The 21,685-nt window shown below is 40.8% G+C and overlaps 3 protein-coding genes and 1 non-coding gene across 7 annotated transcripts in view; 2 read left to right on the top strand and 2 right to left on the bottom strand.

The window, feature by feature from the left end:
* Positions 1–4,073, bottom strand: part of LOC138976663 (two pore channel protein 1-like) — a 55,062-nt gene extending 50,989 nt beyond the window's left edge. Inside the window, exon 1 of the mRNA XM_070349538.1 lies at positions 3,979–4,073. Within this exon, the coding sequence (XP_070205639.1) occupies positions 3,979–4,042 (64 nt within the window). The 5' untranslated portion in view covers positions 4,043–4,073. The remainder of the gene's footprint in view (positions 1–3,978) is intronic.
* Positions 4,074–4,297: 224 nt separating this feature from the next.
* Positions 4,298–10,146, top strand: LOC138976657 (dynein regulatory complex protein 10-like). The gene is made up of 5 exons (XM_070349528.1): positions 4,298–5,157; positions 5,788–6,005; positions 6,487–6,720; positions 8,156–8,227; positions 8,668–10,146. The coding sequence occupies exons 1-5, from the start codon at positions 4,521–4,523 to the stop codon at positions 8,947–8,949; spliced, it is 1,443 nt and encodes a 480-aa protein (XP_070205629.1). The 5' UTR covers positions 4,298–4,520; the 3' UTR covers positions 8,950–10,146.
* Positions 10,147–12,530: 2,384 nt separating this feature from the next.
* Positions 12,531–12,603, bottom strand: Trnat-ugu (transfer RNA threonine (anticodon UGU)). The gene has a single exon. It is a non-coding gene; the product is annotated as a tRNA-Thr (tRNA).
* A 294-nt stretch (positions 12,604–12,897) lies between these two features.
* Positions 12,898–21,685, top strand: part of LOC138976660 (huntingtin-interacting protein 1-like) — a 72,160-nt gene continuing 63,372 nt past the window's right edge. For all 4 annotated transcript variants that reach the window (XM_070349535.1, XM_070349534.1, XM_070349533.1 and 1 more), the window contains exons 1-2: positions 12,898–13,116; positions 15,518–15,581. In XM_070349535.1, coding sequence (XP_070205636.1) covers positions 13,030–13,116; positions 15,518–15,581 — 151 coding nt within the window. In that variant the 5' untranslated portion in view covers positions 12,898–13,029. The remainder of the gene's footprint in view (positions 13,117–15,517; positions 15,582–21,685) is intronic.

Here is a 21,685-nt window from a genome sequence, read left to right as displayed (position 1 = left end):
TTTGCTCTTATGTTTTGAAGCTGCTATCAAAGCATGACATAAGCAAAGCAGACCAATGTTATTAAGTTATCAGTACTAGTTCTTTTCTTTCTTTCTTCGTTCATGGGCTTAGACTCCCACGTTCACTCATGTTTTTAGCACGAGTGGATTTTTACGTGTATGACCGTTTTTACCCCGCCATTTAGGCAGCATACGCCGATTTCGGGGGAAATCAGTACTAGTAATTTTTATTCAATCATCATGTTTTTCTTTTCATCTTCATAGTCATCATCATCATCATCATCTATATCCCCATGACCTCCCTTCTTTGTCTCTGTAAATGTACTCTAGGTATATTTCTTGTATTTCCATTGTTCTCTTGTTACATCTATGATGTAACTATTGCACTCTTATAACACATAAAATAGTGGATAAATAAGGGTGCACAATATACATCATAGCTGGCTCTACTTTCTGTCCTCCTTGACATTCCTAAGTGCACATGTACCTGTCGACCGGATGTGCAATGGGTTAGCACGCTTTTGAGAACTTGCGCGAGAGTCATTCAGTGCTATTGCTGAGTTTTAGTCTCGACTTGCCAAGACTATCATCACAGCGTCAATAGATTTCATGACGTCTGTCGTCCATCGCGTCATATTATGGGGACGTAATCTGTTATTCGCTGTTCTATTTCTCTCTTGTGATCAACATGACAAGCCGTATGTGTTTGAGTGTCTGTGCTCATGCTCTCAACTAAAACAGAAGTCAAACTAGCAATCGTTAAAAACCCAGTCAGTCTGACCAGCACTGCTATGTTCAGGCTATGCTCATGTGAAGTTACAGCGTGCCCGGTACACACGCCCTTATTGGTACATCATCGACTACGATTGTTCTCTGGACAAGCTGTTTGATGCATTTTGCGAGTATTTCTAGCTCTTCTGCGGTGCAGTAGGCCCTATAGACGATGAAGGTGTCCACGATCTCAGGAGATGCGTGTGTAACCACTAGGTATTCAGTCAAATCCGTGTAAGAGGCTTTCAATTGACGGGGATATACAGCAGGGCCTCACATCCTGGAGAGGTAGCATAGGACAAATGTCCTGGCCAATAAAAGTGATAGGACATTTGTCCTGAACAAAAACAAATCAATAGAACCTTTTTTCCCCGTAACAAAACGTAAATATAATTAAACTTGACTAGTTTCTTGGCACAAGGGTAAAAGAACAAAAATACTTTTCTTGGCAAAAAGTGAGCAGCTTTGACTGCCACAGCTGCCCCCTTTTCTTGTTTTGTCAGCTCTCGGGTTTCAACTATCTCCTTGTCTCTCTGGAGAGATGGCACTTGCACACTAACAGCATGGTCTTTGGTTTCTTGATGATCGGTAAGGGCCGATTTGCAAAAGTTCGAACAGTCATCGGTAAAAGTGTTGGACTTCCCTGTGTGCTGACATGAGGTGCAAAACATAAGTTTCCTCTCTGGGTCATGTGACACCCACGGGAATGATGTCGCCCAGCTTGAGACGAAGTTAGGCGTGGGGGTGAGGGAGGGGGTAGTGTCTTTCTTCGGCTCCGATGTTTGACTATCGCGATCGACATTCTCACCTGGGCGATCGGGCTCTAACTGCTCTGGGGCTGTTTCCGTGCTACTGACAGATGATGAGGGAGGGGACTTGAAGTGTAATTTCTTCTGTCCCTTTTCTGGGATCAGTTTTCGTTTAGGCGGCATGTTTGTTATTTTCGGGGAAAGCGCGAAGGGAGGTAACTCTCATCTGGCTTCGAGCATTCCGAGTTGCGAGCCTTGGAAACTCTTTGGTACTAGAGGCACAAAGTGTCTAATTTCGTCTGCTACACATCGCTTCGCAATACATCGATAAAATAGCATTCAAACTACTGTAAATTGAGAAGTACTGATGATGTCCGGATCAAATGATAGAATAATCAGACATTGACCACTTTGTGACAAATACAATAGGACATTTGTCCTCCTGCATGAAAAATGTATAGGACATTTGAAAAAAATATCCTCATATATATGTTCGATGTCCGACGTGGATGTGAGGCCCTGATACAGGTTACAACACTCATGATTTTTTATATGGCTTGTATTTCAGTCAAGACCCAGCGGGAATATCAAAGGGAGTCCCTTGATATTCATCCGCTGGGTCTTGATACAAGCCATATAAAAAAACACTTGTGTTGTAACCTCTATATATTTTATATCCTAAACAGTGGTGGTGATTTTGTATTGTCCAAACAAGAAGTGTGACAGTTACTGGTCAGAGACATACAGTAACATCACAGTGCATTTCATTTCATTTCATTTCATTACTTTATTGTCCCATCGCTGGGAAATTCGGGTCGCTTCCTCCCAGTGGAAAGCTAGCAGCAACGGAGTCGCGCTACCCAGGTGTCTGCGTGTTTAGGTGTATTCAGCCACCTGCACTTATGGCAGAATGACCAAGGTCTTTTACGTGCCATTGTGATGACACGGGGGTGGGACATGGCTTCCGTCTCTGGGTCTGCACATAAAGTTGACCCGTGTCCGTCCCGGCCCGAATTCGAACCTGCGATCTTCCGATCACAAGTCCAGTGCTCTACCAACTGAGCTACCGGGCCCCAGCACAGACATTACCTTCATTAAAGCCTATAGGTTACAAATTAAATTCAAGTGCCCAACCATGACGTATTGTGATGTAATAAAATCAAATGTCATAAGCAGATAATCTCCATGCTTGTACATGAAGCGGGTTACTAAATTAGTATAGTACTGAATTTCAGTTTGTTAACTGGAAAGTCCTAAAGGTATTACTATTAGTGATGCACAAGAATGGATGAAATTTGTCAAAGATTAGTTAATTCTGCGTTCTACTTTCAGTTTCTGTCAAAGAACTCACCCTCAGCAAGTAAATTCTCCAGGGAATGTGAATTTACTGCACATTTCAAACTGGGAGCATGAGAAAATGAAGATACTCAAAACCAAGAGAAGGAAAGCAAATTAGGGAGCAAAGGAGTACGTACACAGCCAGGCAAAATCACACACAAAATAGTGTGTGTGTGTGTGCAGTGTTTGTCAGTGTGTGTGTGTGTTATTGTTTGTATGTGTGCGTCAATTATGACACACAAGTAGTGGTAGGGTTCTCTCCAACAGCAACAGCTCCCCCCCCCCCCCCCCCTGCATGCTACCTTTTCGGTATCTGAGCAGCTCTCGCAAGACACGTTCTTTGTTATGCTTTGAACATCGCGAGAACTTCAAACCTTGGCTTGTTCAGCTCGCACGAGATCGCTGTACCGCATGCTTTGCTATGCTCTGAAGTTTGCGAGAGATTTCGAGAGCTTGGAATACCGATAGGGTCTACGTACACTAACTAATAGTAATAGTCTAAGGCCAAAAAAAATAATAGGTGTGGTTACGGTAACATAGCCAAAAAAAATAGGGTAGGTAGGTAGGCAATCACTTTTTTTTTTTTTTTTACTTTTTTTTCTAATGTGTACAAATTAAACCTACTTGACAGGGAAATAAGTGTGCGACTCGGGCGCTTTCGCTTTCATTGCGTTTTTTGCACTCGTATTTTTTTTTGTTTGACAAATGTAATAAAAAGTTATAGGATCGGCCCCTAAAAATAGGGTAGGTCGGGTTACCGTAACCACACCTATTTTTTTTTTAGGCCTAATAGTAATACTGTAGAAGGTGGCTGTCTAACAAGAAGAAGCCTGCAAAGTTTGCAACAGCTTCTTTCAATTGGGACACTATTCTTGAACATTACCTGTCATCGTGTTGTTTAGAAAAGTTGTATCTAAGACAGACGAAAGCCAGAAACCAAAAAAAAAGAAGACCAGCAAGGGGGAGGGTGGGTGGGGGGTTTAAAAACTTTCAGAATCAAAACAAACAAATTCAGCAGACACAAAACACATACACACTCGTCTTACATATTTCACGGACAACTTTGCAAGTACAATAACGCAAACAGTACAAGACTAGTCACAAACAAAAGAGTACGTACTTATGCTTAGCGTTCGGGTTCGCTCGTTTCGGATTAGGAGGGGACTGTCCAGAGAAGACGCCATTTTGATCACTCGACCTTCACATTAAACCCATTTCCTGTAAAAAGTCCTTAGTGATGTGCTCTACAATATTCATGCGCACGGATAAAAACAAATGATATTTTTGATAGAAATGCACACTAATTTGCACTAAATTTACTTTATATTATCATTTCCAGCCAGATATACACTATCGGTGGTATTTTATTGATAGAGTGTTTATCTGTCTTGGTAGAAACTGAGATCTACTTGTTGCTACTGTAACAATGTAAAGCGCTGTTTGGAGTGAGAGGGCTTTGGTAACTTCACCAAACCCTGTGATAACATTCAGGAGATACAATTCCCAGTTTTGAGTGAAAATAGGAGTTTCTGGCAATCATGTGACTGTATCGGGGATTAAAAGTGCTTTAGTCAAGTGTTAACAGGGTGTGCCAGACTTTGTCAAGTCTGTTTCTGACACGTTAAATCAAAACAGAACTGTGAGCAGTGAGCAGCCTCAAACATGGCACTCTCAATGACGGCAACGATACCGGTGGAACCAACCATGAATATGAAGCTGGTTCATCGGCCACAGCCGCCGTCTAAGGGCCAAGCAGCACCCATGCACGTCCAGCCATCATTCAGGTTCCAGAACTTACGCCTGGATCCTTCCCGGGCCCTGGAGCCAGCGAGGAAGAAGCTGACGACGGTGGAGGCCCAGAGGGTGATGAGTGTGTTCGATGAAACCATCCGGAGACTGGAGATCGTCACCTTGCTCCCATTCATCATGCAGAACATCGACCGCTTTGGAGTTTCTCTCGGGGGTGAGCTTGTGGAGCTGCTGAAGCATCACAGTGTCGTCATCTCCAGCTACGATGACATCAGACAGGAGCTTGACATTCAGTTGGATCGGCGAGCGGCCATGCAGAAGAGCCCCGATCCAATAGACGATGCAGAAAAGGAGATGGGGGGAACGGACGAGGTGGATGAAGAACCGAGACAGAGTTCGGCATATAGTGCTCGCTCCGCACACAGCACCAACAGTCAGCTGGAGGCAACCATGCGGAACCTGTCTCTGGTGGCACAGCAATTGAGTCACTCGACCAGAAATGTTCTCCGTGCATTTTCCTTGAATCCCGCTATTATGACTGTCATCCAAGGTAATACACGTTGTTAGCTGTTTCTTCCAAACGTCTTTCTGCTTTTGTTCGTGCACTTCAATGAGACATACTACATGTATATTCTTTGACAAAATTAATGTGATGATGAAAATCAGTTTCTTTGAATGTTTCCTGAGAATAAAAAAAAGGAAATACAACACTAAAACAACAAATTTGATCTCAAAAAGTCCAAAAAACACTCACAGAACTATACCTGAGACACACAGGTTAGCAATTAATGGTTTACCTGCCTGAACATTCTGCAGAACTTATGATAAGGCACAGGAAAATCCTGATTACCAATAGCCGACCAACCTTATTCTATGCTGTTGGCCCTATAACCTACGCTCACTACAACTTCTTTCACTGTTTCGGTACCACTGTTTGAAAGGGGAGCAACTCTTCCATTTCCACTTCCATTAAGGCGATCCTTAATTGAGCCCGAAGTCGAAGAGTTCACCAAGTCTTTTTACCGAAAACTCAGTGCTAAAGCTTCTGTGGCCAGCTTTGCGAAGTTGACTTCGTGTAGTCGACTTCGCCCAGTTAAAGACAAGCTTTAAGAAGCCAGATAAAGTTATAAGTTTCCCAAATAAATTCATAAATCAAATATTTGCTATCTTTTCCATGAAGCTGAGATGAGTCAGCGGGGGTCGGAGTGCAAGGCGTTGCTGCAGTTCCTGCATGAGCTGAAGGAGATCCTGATGCACAAGCTGCTGACCACGCCCGAGGAGGAGCGAGAGCGCATTGCGTACCTCAAAGAGATCTCCAAGAGGGAACGTCAGAGCGCTGTCATCATTGAAAAGCTGGAGGCTGACCTCAAGGAGAAAAATGACGACAAAGAGGAGGAGGCGAGTCTTGCTGTCGCACCTTGGTTTTGGCCAGATGTGGTTCTGACCGTTTGGGGGGAGTTTGTGGCAAATTTTACAAATCTAGAGAATCCACGGTACTTTAAAAATCAAAAAACAAGAATGGTGGATAATTGGAACGTTTATTATTGACAAAACAAAACGTTGCATTTACTAGTACGTCGACCCAAAGGTATAGACAGACAGACAAACACTTATGAAACAAATAATTTCATTTTCATTTTTCTTTTTTCAATGAACTTATCTCTCAAGATTTTGTGGCTACTCGCTTGCAAAATGCAGGCAAAAAGTAATCCACTTTACCTGGTAATCTAGACACACAGAACGATTTGCTTGAAAAAGGCATCTTGCTTTTCTTAGGGAGGAAGCAACCTGAATTTTCATGACAGATATGATATTACCTTATCTAACCCTACCTGACCTGTATATTACTTTAACAATACATCTGTAATTTGGTTAACAGATTCGAAAGAAGAACAATGTCATCAAAAAGCTTCAAAATGAGCTGCATCAGATTGAGAAGTTCTCTGAGGAGCACATCAGGAGGATACGGGCGGATGCAGAGAAGCAGGAAGCGGCAGACGAGAAGAACTCGGACGGCAAGCGACAGAAGCTGCAGACTGAAGTTGGACAGCTGCGATCTCAGCTGCAGAATGCCACTATGGAGCACCGCGAAAGTGAGAGCGAACTTCGCAGGGTAAGTATAGATTGAGTTAGCCGCTTTTGTTTATTCCCAAATCACAAAGACCGCACACCGGTCTTCACACCACAAATTCACAAGTGAGAACACAACAGCCCCAAGCTATCAGTAGGATGTGCCTGCATTGTTTAAATAATTAACTAATCAAAACACAGCATCTGCACACAAGGAACCTGACAACAACACAGCAACAGACCAAGGGAGATCATTGGGGCTGGGACTGAAAGAGAAGAACCATATCAATATTTTACATTGCAGGATTTCATTATTAATGGTGGAAATATAACAGCAAAGTTTATTAGAGCATGTTTAGTTGATCTTGATGTCCAGATTCCGAGTGCCTGTGATTTTTGGAAACGAGAACATAATGTAGATTTGGATAAGAGAAACTGGTTATTGGCTGTTAACAGCACAAAAGAAGAAAGATTACGTCTGCTGCACTGGAAATTATTACATAGAATATATCCAACCAATATTTTATTAAACAAAATGGGATTACGAACATCGAATAAATGTGAATTTTGTAATGAATTAGACACCCTTGAACATTTAGTTGCCAAGAGGTGATGAAGGGTTGGAAAATATGTAAAGATTTTGTTTATAAGAAAATACATGTTGCCATTATTTTGAATGAAGAAAATGTATTTTGGGGTTATTTTAGGGAAAGTTTAAAAAATGATTATATTTATTTTGTGAATTATTGTATTTTAATCACCAAAATGACCATTGGAAAATTTAGATATGGGAAAAAGTTAGATTTGGGTGTATTATGGGAAACTGAGCTGAACATTAGGAATAAATTTATGTTATGATTATTTTTATTTATTTACTTAAACATATTGGTTTACTGATAAAGTTTGTTGATTTAAAAATGTACACAAAAGAAAAGACCTATGAAGAAGGTTTGCTCCAAGTCCAACCCACACACGAAAATAAAAAAATAAAAATAAAAAAAAATAAGGCAAAAAATAATTGTAGTAGCAAACCTGCATGCAACTGAGGTTAAAAAAATTAAAAAATAAAAAAAATAAATAATCAAAACACAGCATCTGCACACAAGGAACCTGACAACAACACAGCAACAGACCAAGGGAGATAATTGGGGCTGGGACTGAAAGAGAAGAACAAGACAATGACTGTGAAATCTCCACCCGGCTACACATGGCCAAGAGCTGACTAATTTTCTTCTTTAGAAGAGAAGGGGCTTTTATGTTTGTTTATCTGTATTTGTTCTCCTAAATATGCATTTGGTTAAGGTGAGTGTTTTGATGATTACATTTTTGTGTTCTTTTTTAATGTGTAAGAAAATAGGTTTATACATTCATTTCCTTGCATACTTTCAGGTGTGCATGTAGTCCATTGTGTCTACCAGCGCACACCTGTGAAATCACCCAAAAGAGTCTAACCGATCAATTGTTACATTTTGTTCCAGAAAAAGTACAAGATTGAGACAGAGGTGGAGAACTGGATCCAGCGATATGACCAGGAACTTGGAGAGAGACAGGTAAACATTTTGCTTCAAACTTTGTTGCGTGATCCTCATTTCACCTTCAGAATGATTAACTCGATCTTTCCTTGTTTGAATAATACACTCTCCCTTTCCTTGTTATTTTATTTTTATTTTTTATTATTTTATCTTTTTAACAGCCAATATATCCGTACCAAGTCAGATAGAGCCATATGAGTGGGTACGGATATATCCGTACCTGAGAGACAATGAGTTAAAGACCTAAAAAAATCTGAGAAAATCAGGTCTTAAAAAGGAGGGAGTACTAAAATGGGGTTATCAACAGAAAGTCGGCAAAAACAAGGTCTTAAAAGGGAGGAAGTCTTAAATCGGGGGGGGGGGGGGGGGGGGGGGTCTTAGAAGGGGGGTTCCACTGTACCCCTGTTTTTCTCTTCTAATCCCCCCCCCCCCCCCCTCTCATCTATTTCCTCCCCCAGGACGAATACGAGGAGATCGACGCGGTTTACACGGAGGAGAAGAAGCAGCTGCACGAGCTGGAGGAGCGTTTCAACACACTGGAGAAGGAGTACGTGGGCATCATGCAGGAGCGCCGTCTGGCCCGCGAGAAGCGCGAGAAGGCCGAGCGAGAGCTGGCCATGATGGTGAAAGCCTCCACCACCATCCAGGCCTTCTGGCGCTCCTACAAGGTGCGCAAGGCTCTCAAGCAGCGCAAGAAGAAGGGCGGCAAGAAGGCGGGCAAGAAAAAGGGCAAGAAATAAGCGTCTCACTGGAAACACTGCTGAAGGATTGGACTGCTGGTCTGAGCTGGAAACATTCAAGAAACTTTTTCGGTTTGCTTGTTTGTGGTTGTGATGTGAAAGTTTTTGTTTTTTTCACGAGCGGTTCAAGATTTTTTTTTGCTGCTGTGCTGGAGATTTAAATGAATATGTAAAGGTTTTATGCACAGGAGTTAAAATATATATAAAAAAGAAAATAATGTTGAAAATTTAATCTGTGTCGGAATCAAGGTGTTTGTAAAAATGAAAGCATGGTTGTGATGTTTTAGATACTTTTGTGTATATATATTGATCGATTTCAGTGTAAAGAAATCCAAACTTAATAAAAAAAATTAAAAATCAAATATTACCAGCAACCTGATAGCTGAACAGCCTACATCTAAATTGTGTAACAATAACTGAAGATTTACAGTGGTCAGAAACACATGACGAGAAACATATCACACCTGAATCTTTGTCGTTGTTGATTGGAGAATATGTTTGTTTGCAGTTCAGCAAAGATTTGGCCAGTGATTTGAAATCCAGTTGGAATCTTATTTCATCTTTCTTTTTCTGCATTAAATCTAATTTAGATAATCTAAAAGATATTGTTTGTTCTCTCTTCTTTTTTTTCTACCTGGCTTTCTTTGCTATGTTCATGGCTTATTTTTTGATGACCTACTTGGTGACAAGTCTTTTTCCATCTGTTCTTTTCCTTCTTATTTTTTTTCAACAAAAGACAAAACAATTTTGATAAGCTGTTCCTATTTATTAACATTGTTTGTGTTTTATGCAAGACAGACAAAAAGAATATACATCATGTCAATAATTTGTCAATGTTTCTGTTTGTGTACATATTTGGTGTAAATAACTGGTCTGAGCTTCGATCAATACACATGATCAGTTTTGCAATTGCCTGTATAAAATATTTCACCTGGAGAAAAAACAATTCCCCCTCCCCTCTAAAGTTTTGTTTATGATATCCCAGACTTTGTAATGTAATGTGTTTAAAACAAGATATGAGTACAAAGTATTTGTCAGCATTTTTAAGTTAAATTGCACAAAGCCAAATCTGTGTCAACTGACAGTGATTGGTAGATTTGAAGTCGTTTCTGTCGAATTGAAATGTGTCGACTTACACAACTCAAGTCTCAAAGTATATCCCCTGTGATCATGTAAATAAATCTTGGTGTAAAAGTGTTTTGATTCAATATTTGTTTATGTGAGAGAGAGAGAGAGAGAGAGAGAGAGAGAGAGAGAGAGAGAGAGAGAGAGAGAGAGAGAGAGAGAGAGAGAGAGAGAGAAGAGAGAAAGAGAGTATTTGTGTGTATGTCCACACTAACTCTTCGATGCTATGACAGATCTATATGTGGGAAACGGAGGAAGGGCCGGAAGTAAGAACCCATGTAATTCGCTCTCTGGGCTCTTTCTTTGTGATGTTGTAAAACAGACAACAAGGCTTTGAACAATGAACCCAGCTAGAGCAACACACACACACACACTCATGCACGCACACTCACACACACAAACAAGCAACCGAACAACCAAAAATGCCATCACCAGACTCAACAACAACAGCAAAAGAGGCAGATGTACTTCTTAAGTATATCTTCCACATAACAAAATGGGTTGTTGCTGATGCCTTGTTCACAACATCGTTTAAAGACACCTTCCTTTTCATGCAAAACATGTACATCACCACAAATCTCTCTGGTCCTGTACTTGGGATAAGAGACTTCCATTCAAACACATACCAGAAATCAACAGCTAGCCTGGCTGTTCCTCGTGGTAATATGGGAACTTGAGGCCGTATTGATTTTCCAGAGTGACATTGGTGTCAGTGATAAAATAAATTTGGTGAAGAATTCCCACTCGAGGTGGAGATGAAGAATTCCCACTCGAGGTGGAGATGACGAATTCCCACTCAAGGTGGAGGTGAAGAATTCCCACTCGAGGTGGAGATGACGAATTCCCACTCGAGGTGGAGATGAAGAATTCCCACTCAAGGTGGAGGTGAAGAATTCCCACTCGAGGTGGAGATGAAGAATTCCCACTCGAGGTGGAGATGACGAATTCCCACTCGAGGTGGAGATGACGAATTCCCACTCAAGGTGGAGATGAAGAATTCCCACTCGAGGTGGAGATGAAGAATTCCCACTCGAGGTGGAGATGAAGAATTCCCACTCGAGGTAGAGATGACGAATTCCCACTCGAGGTGGAGGTGAAGAATTCCCACTGGAGGTGGAGAAAGCAGCCAGACTGCAGATTTTTGGTATTATTGTGTAACTCTTAAAAATATAATTAAAAAAAATCAGGGTCAGTGAAAATGTGTCAGGTTTTGTTGTGGAGGCATGTTAATATATTGCATTGTTTTTTCAGTTAAACACAAAGTAGTGAGCACCGTTTATGACCAGAACCCTGTTGAATCACATGCATCACAAGTTGTTGCCCTTGCATGGCATGTCACAAGTTTAACAGGACTTGGAACCAAACCACCCCCTTTTCCAAAATAAGCAGAATCATTCCCTTTAGCTGTGTTTAATATGGCACAATAAAGCTGTCTGCCAAAAGTGTTTCCAGAGCAACCATCACAGACCTCTTATGGATTCTTACAACAGTTTTAATTCAATTACTGGACCTTGATTTTTATAGCTCTTTTTTTTTCAAGATCCTTGACCGATCCTTAACCTTTTTTTTTAAAGAGTATCTATATCTGCCCCACTTAAAGAAAACCCTTTCACAAGTAAAAGCCCTAATGAATCTGCAAACTTTGTATTTTTAGTTTAAAGCCACAGTAAGCCTCCCCCGTAAACCATCACAGATACTGCCAGGCTTTTACACACAGTACAAACACCCTTTCATTTACACACTCACCGCTTTTGAACATCCTAGGTGCCCTCCGAAAAGAATTTATTTGTGCATGGTTTATCTTACCCCTGAGCCATCGCGAACCCGTGTGATCCCGTGTGATCCAGTTTCCTTTTTTTTCACAATGTAGTCGTCAGTTTGTGATTTCAATGGGAATGTTCTCATGCGGTGAGTGTTTAAACGAAAGGGTGTTTGTACTGTGTGTAAAAGCCTGACAGTATCTGTGATGGTTTACGGGAGGCTTACTGTGCCTTTAAATATAATTTTTTTTATGCTTTTGTGGTTTTACTGAAAGAAAAGACAATTTAAAAAAGCGTCATGTTAAAATAACTTTTCATAAAAATAAAAATGCATTGCATTTTTGACATGACCAGTTGGTCACTACGGCGCCCTGTAGTATACTCCAAACAGACCATTCGGTACAAATGTCTGACCAGGTATGGCAACCATAGACCTGTGGCAACGCACCAAAGTAAGTAAATTTTAAGGGGCTTATTGTCCGTCAGGTTTTAATTAAATTGCCTATATTGGACATGAATTGGTTTATACGATTCGAGTTTTTACACCCTCACGGCTTTTGATGTTTGCGTGTTTAGGTGGTATCAGCCATCTGCACTTATGGTAGAATGACCAAGATCTTTAACGTGCCATTGTGGTGACACGGGGGTGGGAGATGGATACCGTCTCTGGGTCTGCACATACAGTTGACCCGTGTCCGTCCCGGCCCGGATTCGAACCAGCGACCTCTCGATCACAAGTCCAGTGCTCTACCAACTGAGCTACCCGGGCCCCCTTTTCTTTCAGCCCAACTGACAGATTTATTTTTTAGTGCTCCGGGGTGTCGTCGCTTTTGTGTAAAAAAAAAAGCCGGCTACTGCTCAAACACATCCATCGATGTAAAAAAAAAAAAAGAGAGTGTTTAGGTTATATTATATACAAGTTACATAATTGTTAAATTCATGTTGGAAATAAGATCAAAGAGTGAACAAAGTTCAGATTTACTTGCAAATCGAAACTAGCCTTACAAGAGCAGATAATTATCGTGGCAGTAGATTTATCTCCCTTTAGGGATTGAACCTAAATGCCAGGGGGCAGTGTCAAACCTGAAAGCAGAGTCGAGTGAAAATGTTCAGCGGAGTTTATTGATTCATTCGGTGGGACATGTCCGTGGAATACCAATCTGTGCGGATGTAGAAGGATACCTTAGAACCTACAATGTCTTCTATTCATCTACCCCGTGTTGCTGGCCAAAAGGGAAAGACGTCGCTTGACTTGGAACGCGAAAATTTCGAGAAACGACAGGTGGGTCTTTTTAGCAGACAGCACTGCGAAGGTAGGGAAAAAGGGGGTTGGGTCAAGATACCGATCTCTTGACCAGTTTTAATGCCCGAGAGTGACTCAGATTGTTAAATCCGGGGATCAGGAAGTGCACTTATAGGTGGGGGCATCATCACCTTAGTTTGCAGCGCCAACCGTTTCATTATCAGCAGCTAGTTAGTAGTTGAGTTGAAACAGTAGAAGATTACCTGCTTTGAAATGTTTGTAAACATAACATGCTCAATTAAATCTCGACAGTAATCTTTTGACTGAGTAAACATTGCGGGAATTGTGCAACAATAGAACCGCATTTTGCAATAGGCAACTTCACATGAGTTCTGAAAGCGTCTGAGTTTTGACGCTTTGTGAATTCTCTGAATAATTTATACAGGTTGAAAACTGTGAAGTTGAGTTGACCAAACAAACCACAAAGGAACCAACTGTTGTGTTTTATATGAAACTTTAATGGCTTTTACTTTCGTTTTTCAGTTCTGGTATTGCTGAACTAAAAAAACCTTTGATTTGTTTTGTCCCCATTATATATGCTGATTCATAACTTCATGATTCATCTCAATATCTCACGTCCTTTTTTATTTCCACAGAAAATTCCCAGTTGTAACAAAACTAACATGATTTGTTGCCAATGCCATTGTTGTGGTGTTGACTATAGATACTGTTTCTATGTATCATATGATTCATATTAAACATATCTTATAACTCTCCTAGCTGCTCCCATCTTTTGCCTTGGCCAAAAAGATTCATTAGGGCCTTTACTTGTGAAAGGGTTTTCTTCAAGTGGGGCAGATAGATACTCTAAAAAAAAAGGTTAATCATTGAAGGTGTGACTAAATAAAATTGCTGCACAGCAAATTTTCCTTACATTTTTCTAAAGGTTTCATTTGCCAGAAAACAGCTCCCAAATTATGGCCTATTAATTTAAGTGTCATAACTCATATGATCACTATCACATTAATTGCTCATGGCAACATGGTCCTTTATTTTAGGCCTAAAAAAAAAATAGGTGTGGTTACGGTAACCCGACCTACCCTATTTTTAGGGGCCGACCCTATAACTTTTTATTACATTTGTCAAAACAACAACAACAAAAAAAAACCAGTGCAGAAAACGCAATGAAAGCAAAATCGCCCGAGTCGCACACTTATTTCCCTGTCAAGTAGGTTTAATTTGTACACATTAGAAAAAAAAGTTTAAAAAAAAAGTGATTGCCCACCTTCCTACCCTATTTTTTTGGCTATGTTACCGTAACCACATCTATTTTTTTTGTGTGCCTTATTCAAGACATTCACTATTCAGTCTGTTTTTTACTCTTGTGACCCTCCCACACACACACTCACACACCTGTGTCTGCATGAGTCTTTTATGCACACACTCATGAACGCACACTCGCACGCACACATTTTCCTGAAACACAAGGAAAATCCTGCGATAGAATAGGAAAGAGAACACTAGAGCAGGCCTGCAGCAACATGCATGCAGTCACTGAGTCAGACTCAGAGGGAAGACAGGAAAAGACCCCAAGATCAGATGGAATGTTTGGACAAGTTGCTTCTATTCTCGGCCCTGGTCTGTTCCACAAGGCCATTCTGGGCATTGGGATCAGCCTGGTAGGATGCCAAGTCTGCCAGTGATGCAGGGTTCATTAGGTGAAGAGTGATGATAACCCCCTGGCCCTGTCACTCGCCATCATCAATCTCCCAGCCAGGCTTATCTTTTGCTGTCAAAGTGTAGGCCATACCAGCAATGTCTGCAGGTAACAAAACTAACAGTTTGCAAGGGACAGAGAGTACACTGGTAATCAGAGTTGCAAACCTTCTTGGCTGACCAATCAGTATACTGCTGCCCTGATGCCACCTCATGGTTACCACACAGTTGTAATCTCATTTGCATTTATCATACTGTGCGCATGCTTTTTATGCAAAACATTCAGTGATTTACTGTGATTCGCGCATTGAAAAATCAAACAGTATTTTAACCAAAAAAACTAGGAAGACATACGTGTGCCATCATAGATTTCTATATATATAAATATATATTTATAAGACATTTAAATGGCTGATGTTTAATGACAAATTGACACTGTCAACATTGATGAATTGGAAGTGTATGAACTATGATCTATTTGTATCTTTAAGTTGCATGAACATCAAATTCCTCTTATAATCATATTGCTCTAGGTGTGAATTAGTACAGGTTTTGTTTTTCTTTCTGTGATTTCATTGAATGACCACCAGCAATTGGCTTCTTTCTGTTGCACTTGCCGTTTTTTTTTCTTCTTCTTGATTTCTGGTTTTGCTCTCAACTTCCATTCATGAGAATTAAGTCTTTGCTGAGATCAAACAGTAACATGTGTATGTCTTTTTTCCAGGCTGTTGCCATCAACAAAGCTATCAACAGCCAAGAGACGCCAGTCAAAGAAAAACATGTCCGCAGTATCCTTTTCTCTGTTTGTTGTGTTTGAAATAAAGTGATACAGCTTTCAGTAATGGTGAGTCATTCATGGTGGGTACAATGGAGGCAAGCAAGGAAATGTTTTGTTAGTCACACTGCATACTTAAAGTAGGATTGCAGGTGTGTGTGGGCACAGTTACTATTTTCTGCTCTACTTGCCTTAAAACTGGATTTTGTTTGCTTGTGGGTTGATATTTTACTACTGAGGAAAGAAATTGGTTTGATGTCACTAGTTTATCACTATTAGTATTATTAATCTTGTACTTATGACTGATTTTCTCAGTCTTTCACGATTGAAGCAGACATAACATTTGTTTCTGTTCTTCCTATTGTAAATTTTAATCGTTTCTGTAGCCTTGAACCGTCATCAAGCATGAGCACACCTGTCTTTGTTGTATGGCACTGGTAGTGGTACTTATTTTTCATTCTCTCCGCTTGACATGTGTTTGGAAGTAAAGCTTTGCCCCCGACCCCCCCCCCCCCCCCCCATTTTTTCTCCCCCTATTTCTTTGGCCTGAATAAATCCAAAGCATTCTTCTTTTACCCATTACCTTCAGCCCCACCTGCAACTTTCCCCACTGATTCACTGTGAAACTATTCACACACACACACACACACACACACACACACACACACACACACACACAGAAACAGCATGTGTGTTGTTTACGTCTCTTTCCAAAAGTGGTAGTGTAACATTGACCCAGTTAAAGCAACCTGACCCACATAACTCATCACATCAAAACATGCTGTATGTTTGACAGAGATCGTCAATAATGAAAAGATCCTTTCATTCATAAATCACAATCCTTTATAACCAGGAAAAGAAAAGAGGTGTGTGGTGGGCGTGACTGTGGGACTATGATTCGGAATATGAATGGTGTTTTTCAGTTTCACACATGGCCTTGTAACAACATACTGAGCCTATTGTAAAACCAAGGCCACTGTGCATTAAGATTTTCTGCTGACAGTAACAGTGCAAGTAGACGCCAGAGATTGATTCATGCTGTATCAATGGGCAATTATGGTGAAGTAATGATTTTCCACACATGACCTAAGGCCAACAAAAAAATGGTCTGTTTCTGGTCACCCGACCGACCCTAAATTTCGGCGCCGACCCTAAACTTTTTTTTTCCAAACTCAAAAATTTTTTTAATATTTTTTTGGTGGTAAAGGACAGGGTGAGAAAATGAACAACAAAAACGTGTGAAAACGAAAGTCCGTTCATTTGTAAATGTGTTGAGTGTCTTGTCTCTATGTATAGTGAATCCAGTCTCTTTGCGCGATTTTTAAAGTTAGTTTTATTGGTCTACATTTGGGGTAAAAAAAATTTAAAAAAATAAAAAAATCCCTACCTACCGACCCTATTTTTTTTTAGCCATGTTACCAGAAACAGACAATTTTTTTTTTTTTGACCTAATACACGGAGGCAACTGGAAAACCATCTTACTGGCAACTGTACATGGAGACGTTCAGCTAACAGACTGCAACTCCAACCAACAGTCATCACATTAAATTTGACAGTGCAATATGATGAAAGGAAATATCCATGGCTTTAAGTGACTGGTTGACAATTTCATTCCAGTATTTTCAGATGTTTGCTGGTGAAATACAAGAAAGTTTTGGTCAAGGCAAACCCTCAGTACAGTATTTTACGGCCTACAAGGCGCATCTGTTTTACCCCACTGGGATTCCTGCGGCCTATCCGCACTTATGTCATACACTAATGTCATTGAAATCAAATCCAAAAACAAAGAGACTGCCAACGTTCCAAATTGATATCATTTTAAAATCCATTCTACTTTTAAGGCGGCAGGTTGAGTCAAACGGAGATCCCTGCCTGCCTGTGTACTTACAATACACACAGTGGGTTGTGTTAATGCGCAGTGGAGTGTAACACAATGAAACCACGTTACAATTACATGACTGAGCATGTTTTGTGTCTAAGATTACAGTTGTCGTCAATGACAAAAATCCTCCTCACCTGGTAAACAAGCATTGCTGTGAGAGTGAGACTTCACTGTTTAGTTGTGAGGAATTTATAACTTCTCAAATGTCAGTTTTGCCCCTGAATATCATATTAAACTTTACCAATGCTGCTTCAATGCAATAGAAATTATACAGACCTGTACAAACTTCTTTTCACCTGGTAAACAAGCGTTATTGATGTTTGACTTCCTTACTGGGTTCATTTTTGGGAAAAGATACATGTGTATCTTTGGAATTAAGCTCTGCAGTACTGATATCTGTGAGGAAAGGTTACCCTTGGGATCAACCAAACATGTTCCTTCCCCCCGCGGGTTAGGGGGAGTCCCATATTGGTTGGGACTAGAAAGAATTTACCCGATGCTACCCAGCATGTCGTAAGAGGCGACTAACGGTTCTGTTTCTTCTCTTCTTTTGTCTTATTTCTGCCTTACCAGTCCTTTCACCTATATTTCCTTCCAAGAAAACTCTCCCTACTATTCCCTGCAGTTTTCCAATTCTTTTCTTGTTGTCTTATTTCTACCTGACTGGATCCATCACCTTTATTTCACTTACCAAAAGTCTTCTTTTCCACATCCTTATTTCTCTGCACCCCGCATGTCGTATGAGGCGACTAACGGATTCTGTTTCTCCTTTTACCCTTGTTAAGTGGTTCTTGTATAGAATATAGTCAATGTTTGTAAAGATTTTAGTCAAGCAGTATGTAAGAAATGTTTAGTCCTTTGTACTGGAAACTTGCATTCTCCCAGTAAGGTCATATATTGTACTACGTTGCAAGCCCCTGGAGCAATTTTTTGATTAGTGCTTTTGTGAACAAGAAACACTTAACAAGTGGCTCTATCCCATCTCCCCCCCCTTTCCCCTATCCCATCTCCCCCCTTTCCCTCGTCGCGATATAACCTTCGTGGTTGAAAACGACGTTAAACACCAAATAAAGAAAGAAAGAAAGAAACATGTTCCTGTATAATGCAGGTGGCCTGTCCCGACAGATACGCTATGGTAGAGATAATAAACAAAGAGAAGCTAGGTGTTGGTTATTGGGAGGTCTCACACCACAGGTACATGTACCAATATTAGCAGAGATAATTCTTAGTGGTATGAATTAAGACTAGCTAGTATAATTGAAATTATGCAGGCCTTTGAACAGACGGGTACCGGGTGTTAATGTGTGTCAGACTGTTTGCCAGTCATAAAACCAATCGGTATAAATAGATCATAGATGTAAGTGGTGGTAACTGGTGATTTATAATAATAATATAATTATAGAATTTGCTTGACAGAAAGTTGAAGTTCATCATCTCTTTAGTCTGCTCGTGATTTAACATTCTGACAAACCAGTCAGAGAGAGAGCATATTGTGGCTCATCACGACATTTTTTTTTTTTTTTTTGCTTAACGCCCAGCCGACCACAAAGGGCCATATCAGGGCTGTGCTGCTTTGACATGTAACGTGCGCCACACACAAGACAGAAGTCGCAGCACAGGCTTCATGTCTCACCCAGTCACATTATTCTGACACCGGACCAACCAGTCCTAGCACTAACCCCATGATGCCAGACACCAGGCGGAGCAGCCACTAGATTGCCAATTCTAAAGTCTTAGGTATGACCCGGCCGGGGTTCGAACGATCACGGGGCGGACGCCTTACCACTAGGCCAACCGTGCCGGTCATCACGACATCAGACAGTCACAACTCACATACAAACACACAACTTTTTTTTCTCTCTCCATTTTTTTTACCAGCTGCTACTGAAGTATAGTTCACAGGTTCTTAATAACAGCCACTTTAACTGAATGGAGCCTAAACGTCTCCAGTAAAGTGGTTACTGCTCGATTCCGCATATCCCTTTACCCTTACAAGCATCTTGAAACTTTGCTTGACATTTGGTTAAATTGCCAACCTTGACTCCTGAAGTAGGAGCTGCGTGTTTCATATCTTATTTCCCCCCCTGTTTTCCTGTCAGTCCTAAATGACAGTGAATCATCGTAGGTATAATCTGTCATAGTTGCGTGTGTGTGAGGCTCTAAAATGGCTTAAGTTGACAGGAAGATTATTTGAATGTGTATCTGGACTGTCTTGTTTGTGTGTGTGTGTGCATACTGTGTGTGTGTGTGTGGACTAGCTAGTTTGCTGGGAGAATTGTTTTAACAGTGGAATCCCTCTTTTAAGGCAGGTCTACACAAATCTAAAAGTCATGTCTCAAAAAGGAGGGAGTTTTAAAATGGAGGTATAAAATGTTCTAGTTATGAAGAGAAAATGACAAAGTAAGGTGTTAAAAAGGGGAAGTCTTAATTGGGAGGTTCCACTGTTTTGAGAAGACCAGGATATTAGGAGAACTAATGAATGTCTTTGAGTATGTTTTGGTATACATGTTGTGTAAATGAATTTTATTGTACCACACTGAAAATGCTTTGCAATACTATAATTATTAATTGTTTCAAAGCTGAGAGCGTACACATTGTCCGGATCAGGCTAAAGTGAGGTCAAGCATGAGAGTCACCCCACAGCTCACTGCAAAATATTAGGTCAATGTCACACCGTCCATAATAATTGTGTTCCTGGTACTAGGACATTGATATCGTCTGAGTCAATTCTGTTGTTAAATGTCATTTATTATGAGCGTCAGCTGTTATGTCATGCCTCGTATTTACACTTGTTTGAGAATGAGGTTAGGCTGTAACTATCACACTGTTTCGGTCACAGAGTTTGAGTCATGGAGTGCTGGATAGTTATTAACTCCCAGTGAAATGTGGCTAATTTGGGAACCATTGTGATGTTTGCTTGTCGGTGTGGTACACTGGTAGTACTCAAGTAGTGGTTACATGCAAGTACAGTTTAGATTATTACACCCCCGGTATAGGGGTGTGTATAGGATTCGGTCGATGTGTTTGTTTGTTTGTGTTCGCATATAGATCTCAAGAATGAACGGACCGATCGTCACCAAACTTGGTGAACAGGTTCTATACATTCCTGAGACGGTCCTTACAAAAATTGGGACCAGTCAAACACACGGTTAGGGAGTTATTGGTGTGTATAGGATTCGGTCGATGTGTTTGTTTGTTTGTGTTCGCATATAGATCTCAAGAATGAACGGACCGATCGTCACCAAACTTGGTGAACAGGTTCTATACATTCCTGAGACGGTCCTTACAAAAATTGGGACCAGTCAAACACACGGTTAGGGAGTTATTGGTGGATTAAAATTATACAAGGACTTATAGAGGGACATCTTAATGGTCAAAGGGAAATAACCATTCTCACTCAGTCACTGCCACCAACTGAGAAGGTTATTTCCCTTTGACGGGGGTGTTTTTCCTACCTCGGAGGAATTTCTTGTTTTATTTGTCTTAGTCACAGCTCTTTGTCTTAGTCACAGCTCTCATCACAAATGGCTAAGGTCTGTTGAAGTACAGTACCGTGGTACCTGTGATGAGAGGACACCCAAGTTGGGACATGACAAATGTGTCCCTTAGACTTTGCAGGTGGCCTTTCATGACAGGTGTATGTTGGTGAAGGTGACACACTATGAGATCTAAAACAGAAAGTGTCCTTGCATTTGAGGTGTCCTGTCATCAGAGGGGCCTAGGGACATGACAAGTGTCATCTATTGGCAGGTGCTTGTCATTCCTCTCATCAGAGGGGCCGGAGATTGCACTGTCGTAGTCGTTGAACCATGAAGTCTCTGTTACGGTCATTGAAGATAGAGTTACAGTCAACGCTTTGACAAAGATGTGGATTTTGGAGTCCCCATTAAGCACCATGATTTATGTCACATATCATTGCAACTGAATGCACTGGGTGGTACGCTTAGCTTTTGAGTCTTTGCCAAGTACGTAAAACATTACTAACAAGTGTTTACATATGTGGTTGGGTAGAGACACGGCTTGGGTATAAAAAGGTTTTTTTGGTTGGTTCCTCTCTGTGCACCTGTTTTATGTTGGCACTCTTTAGAAGCCATAATCTTTATGGTGTGGCTTCCCGCAGGCACTGCGGTTATGAAATTAAAGGCCCCTCCTGTTTTTGGAACCGCAGGAGCTTTCTAGTTTGCTGTTAGGTAGATTTTTGGTTCCTCTTTCCTGTCATGCTCTCTTTTTCTTCA

The sequence above is a fragment of the Littorina saxatilis genome, linkage group LG9 (genome assembly GCF_037325665.1).
Source record: "Littorina saxatilis isolate snail1 linkage group LG9, US_GU_Lsax_2.0, whole genome shotgun sequence".
NCBI lineage: Eukaryota > Metazoa > Mollusca > Gastropoda > Littorinimorpha > Littorinidae > Littorina > Littorina saxatilis.
Note: the sequence above shows the minus strand (reverse complement) of the source record. Positions and strands in the feature narration are given on the sequence as shown.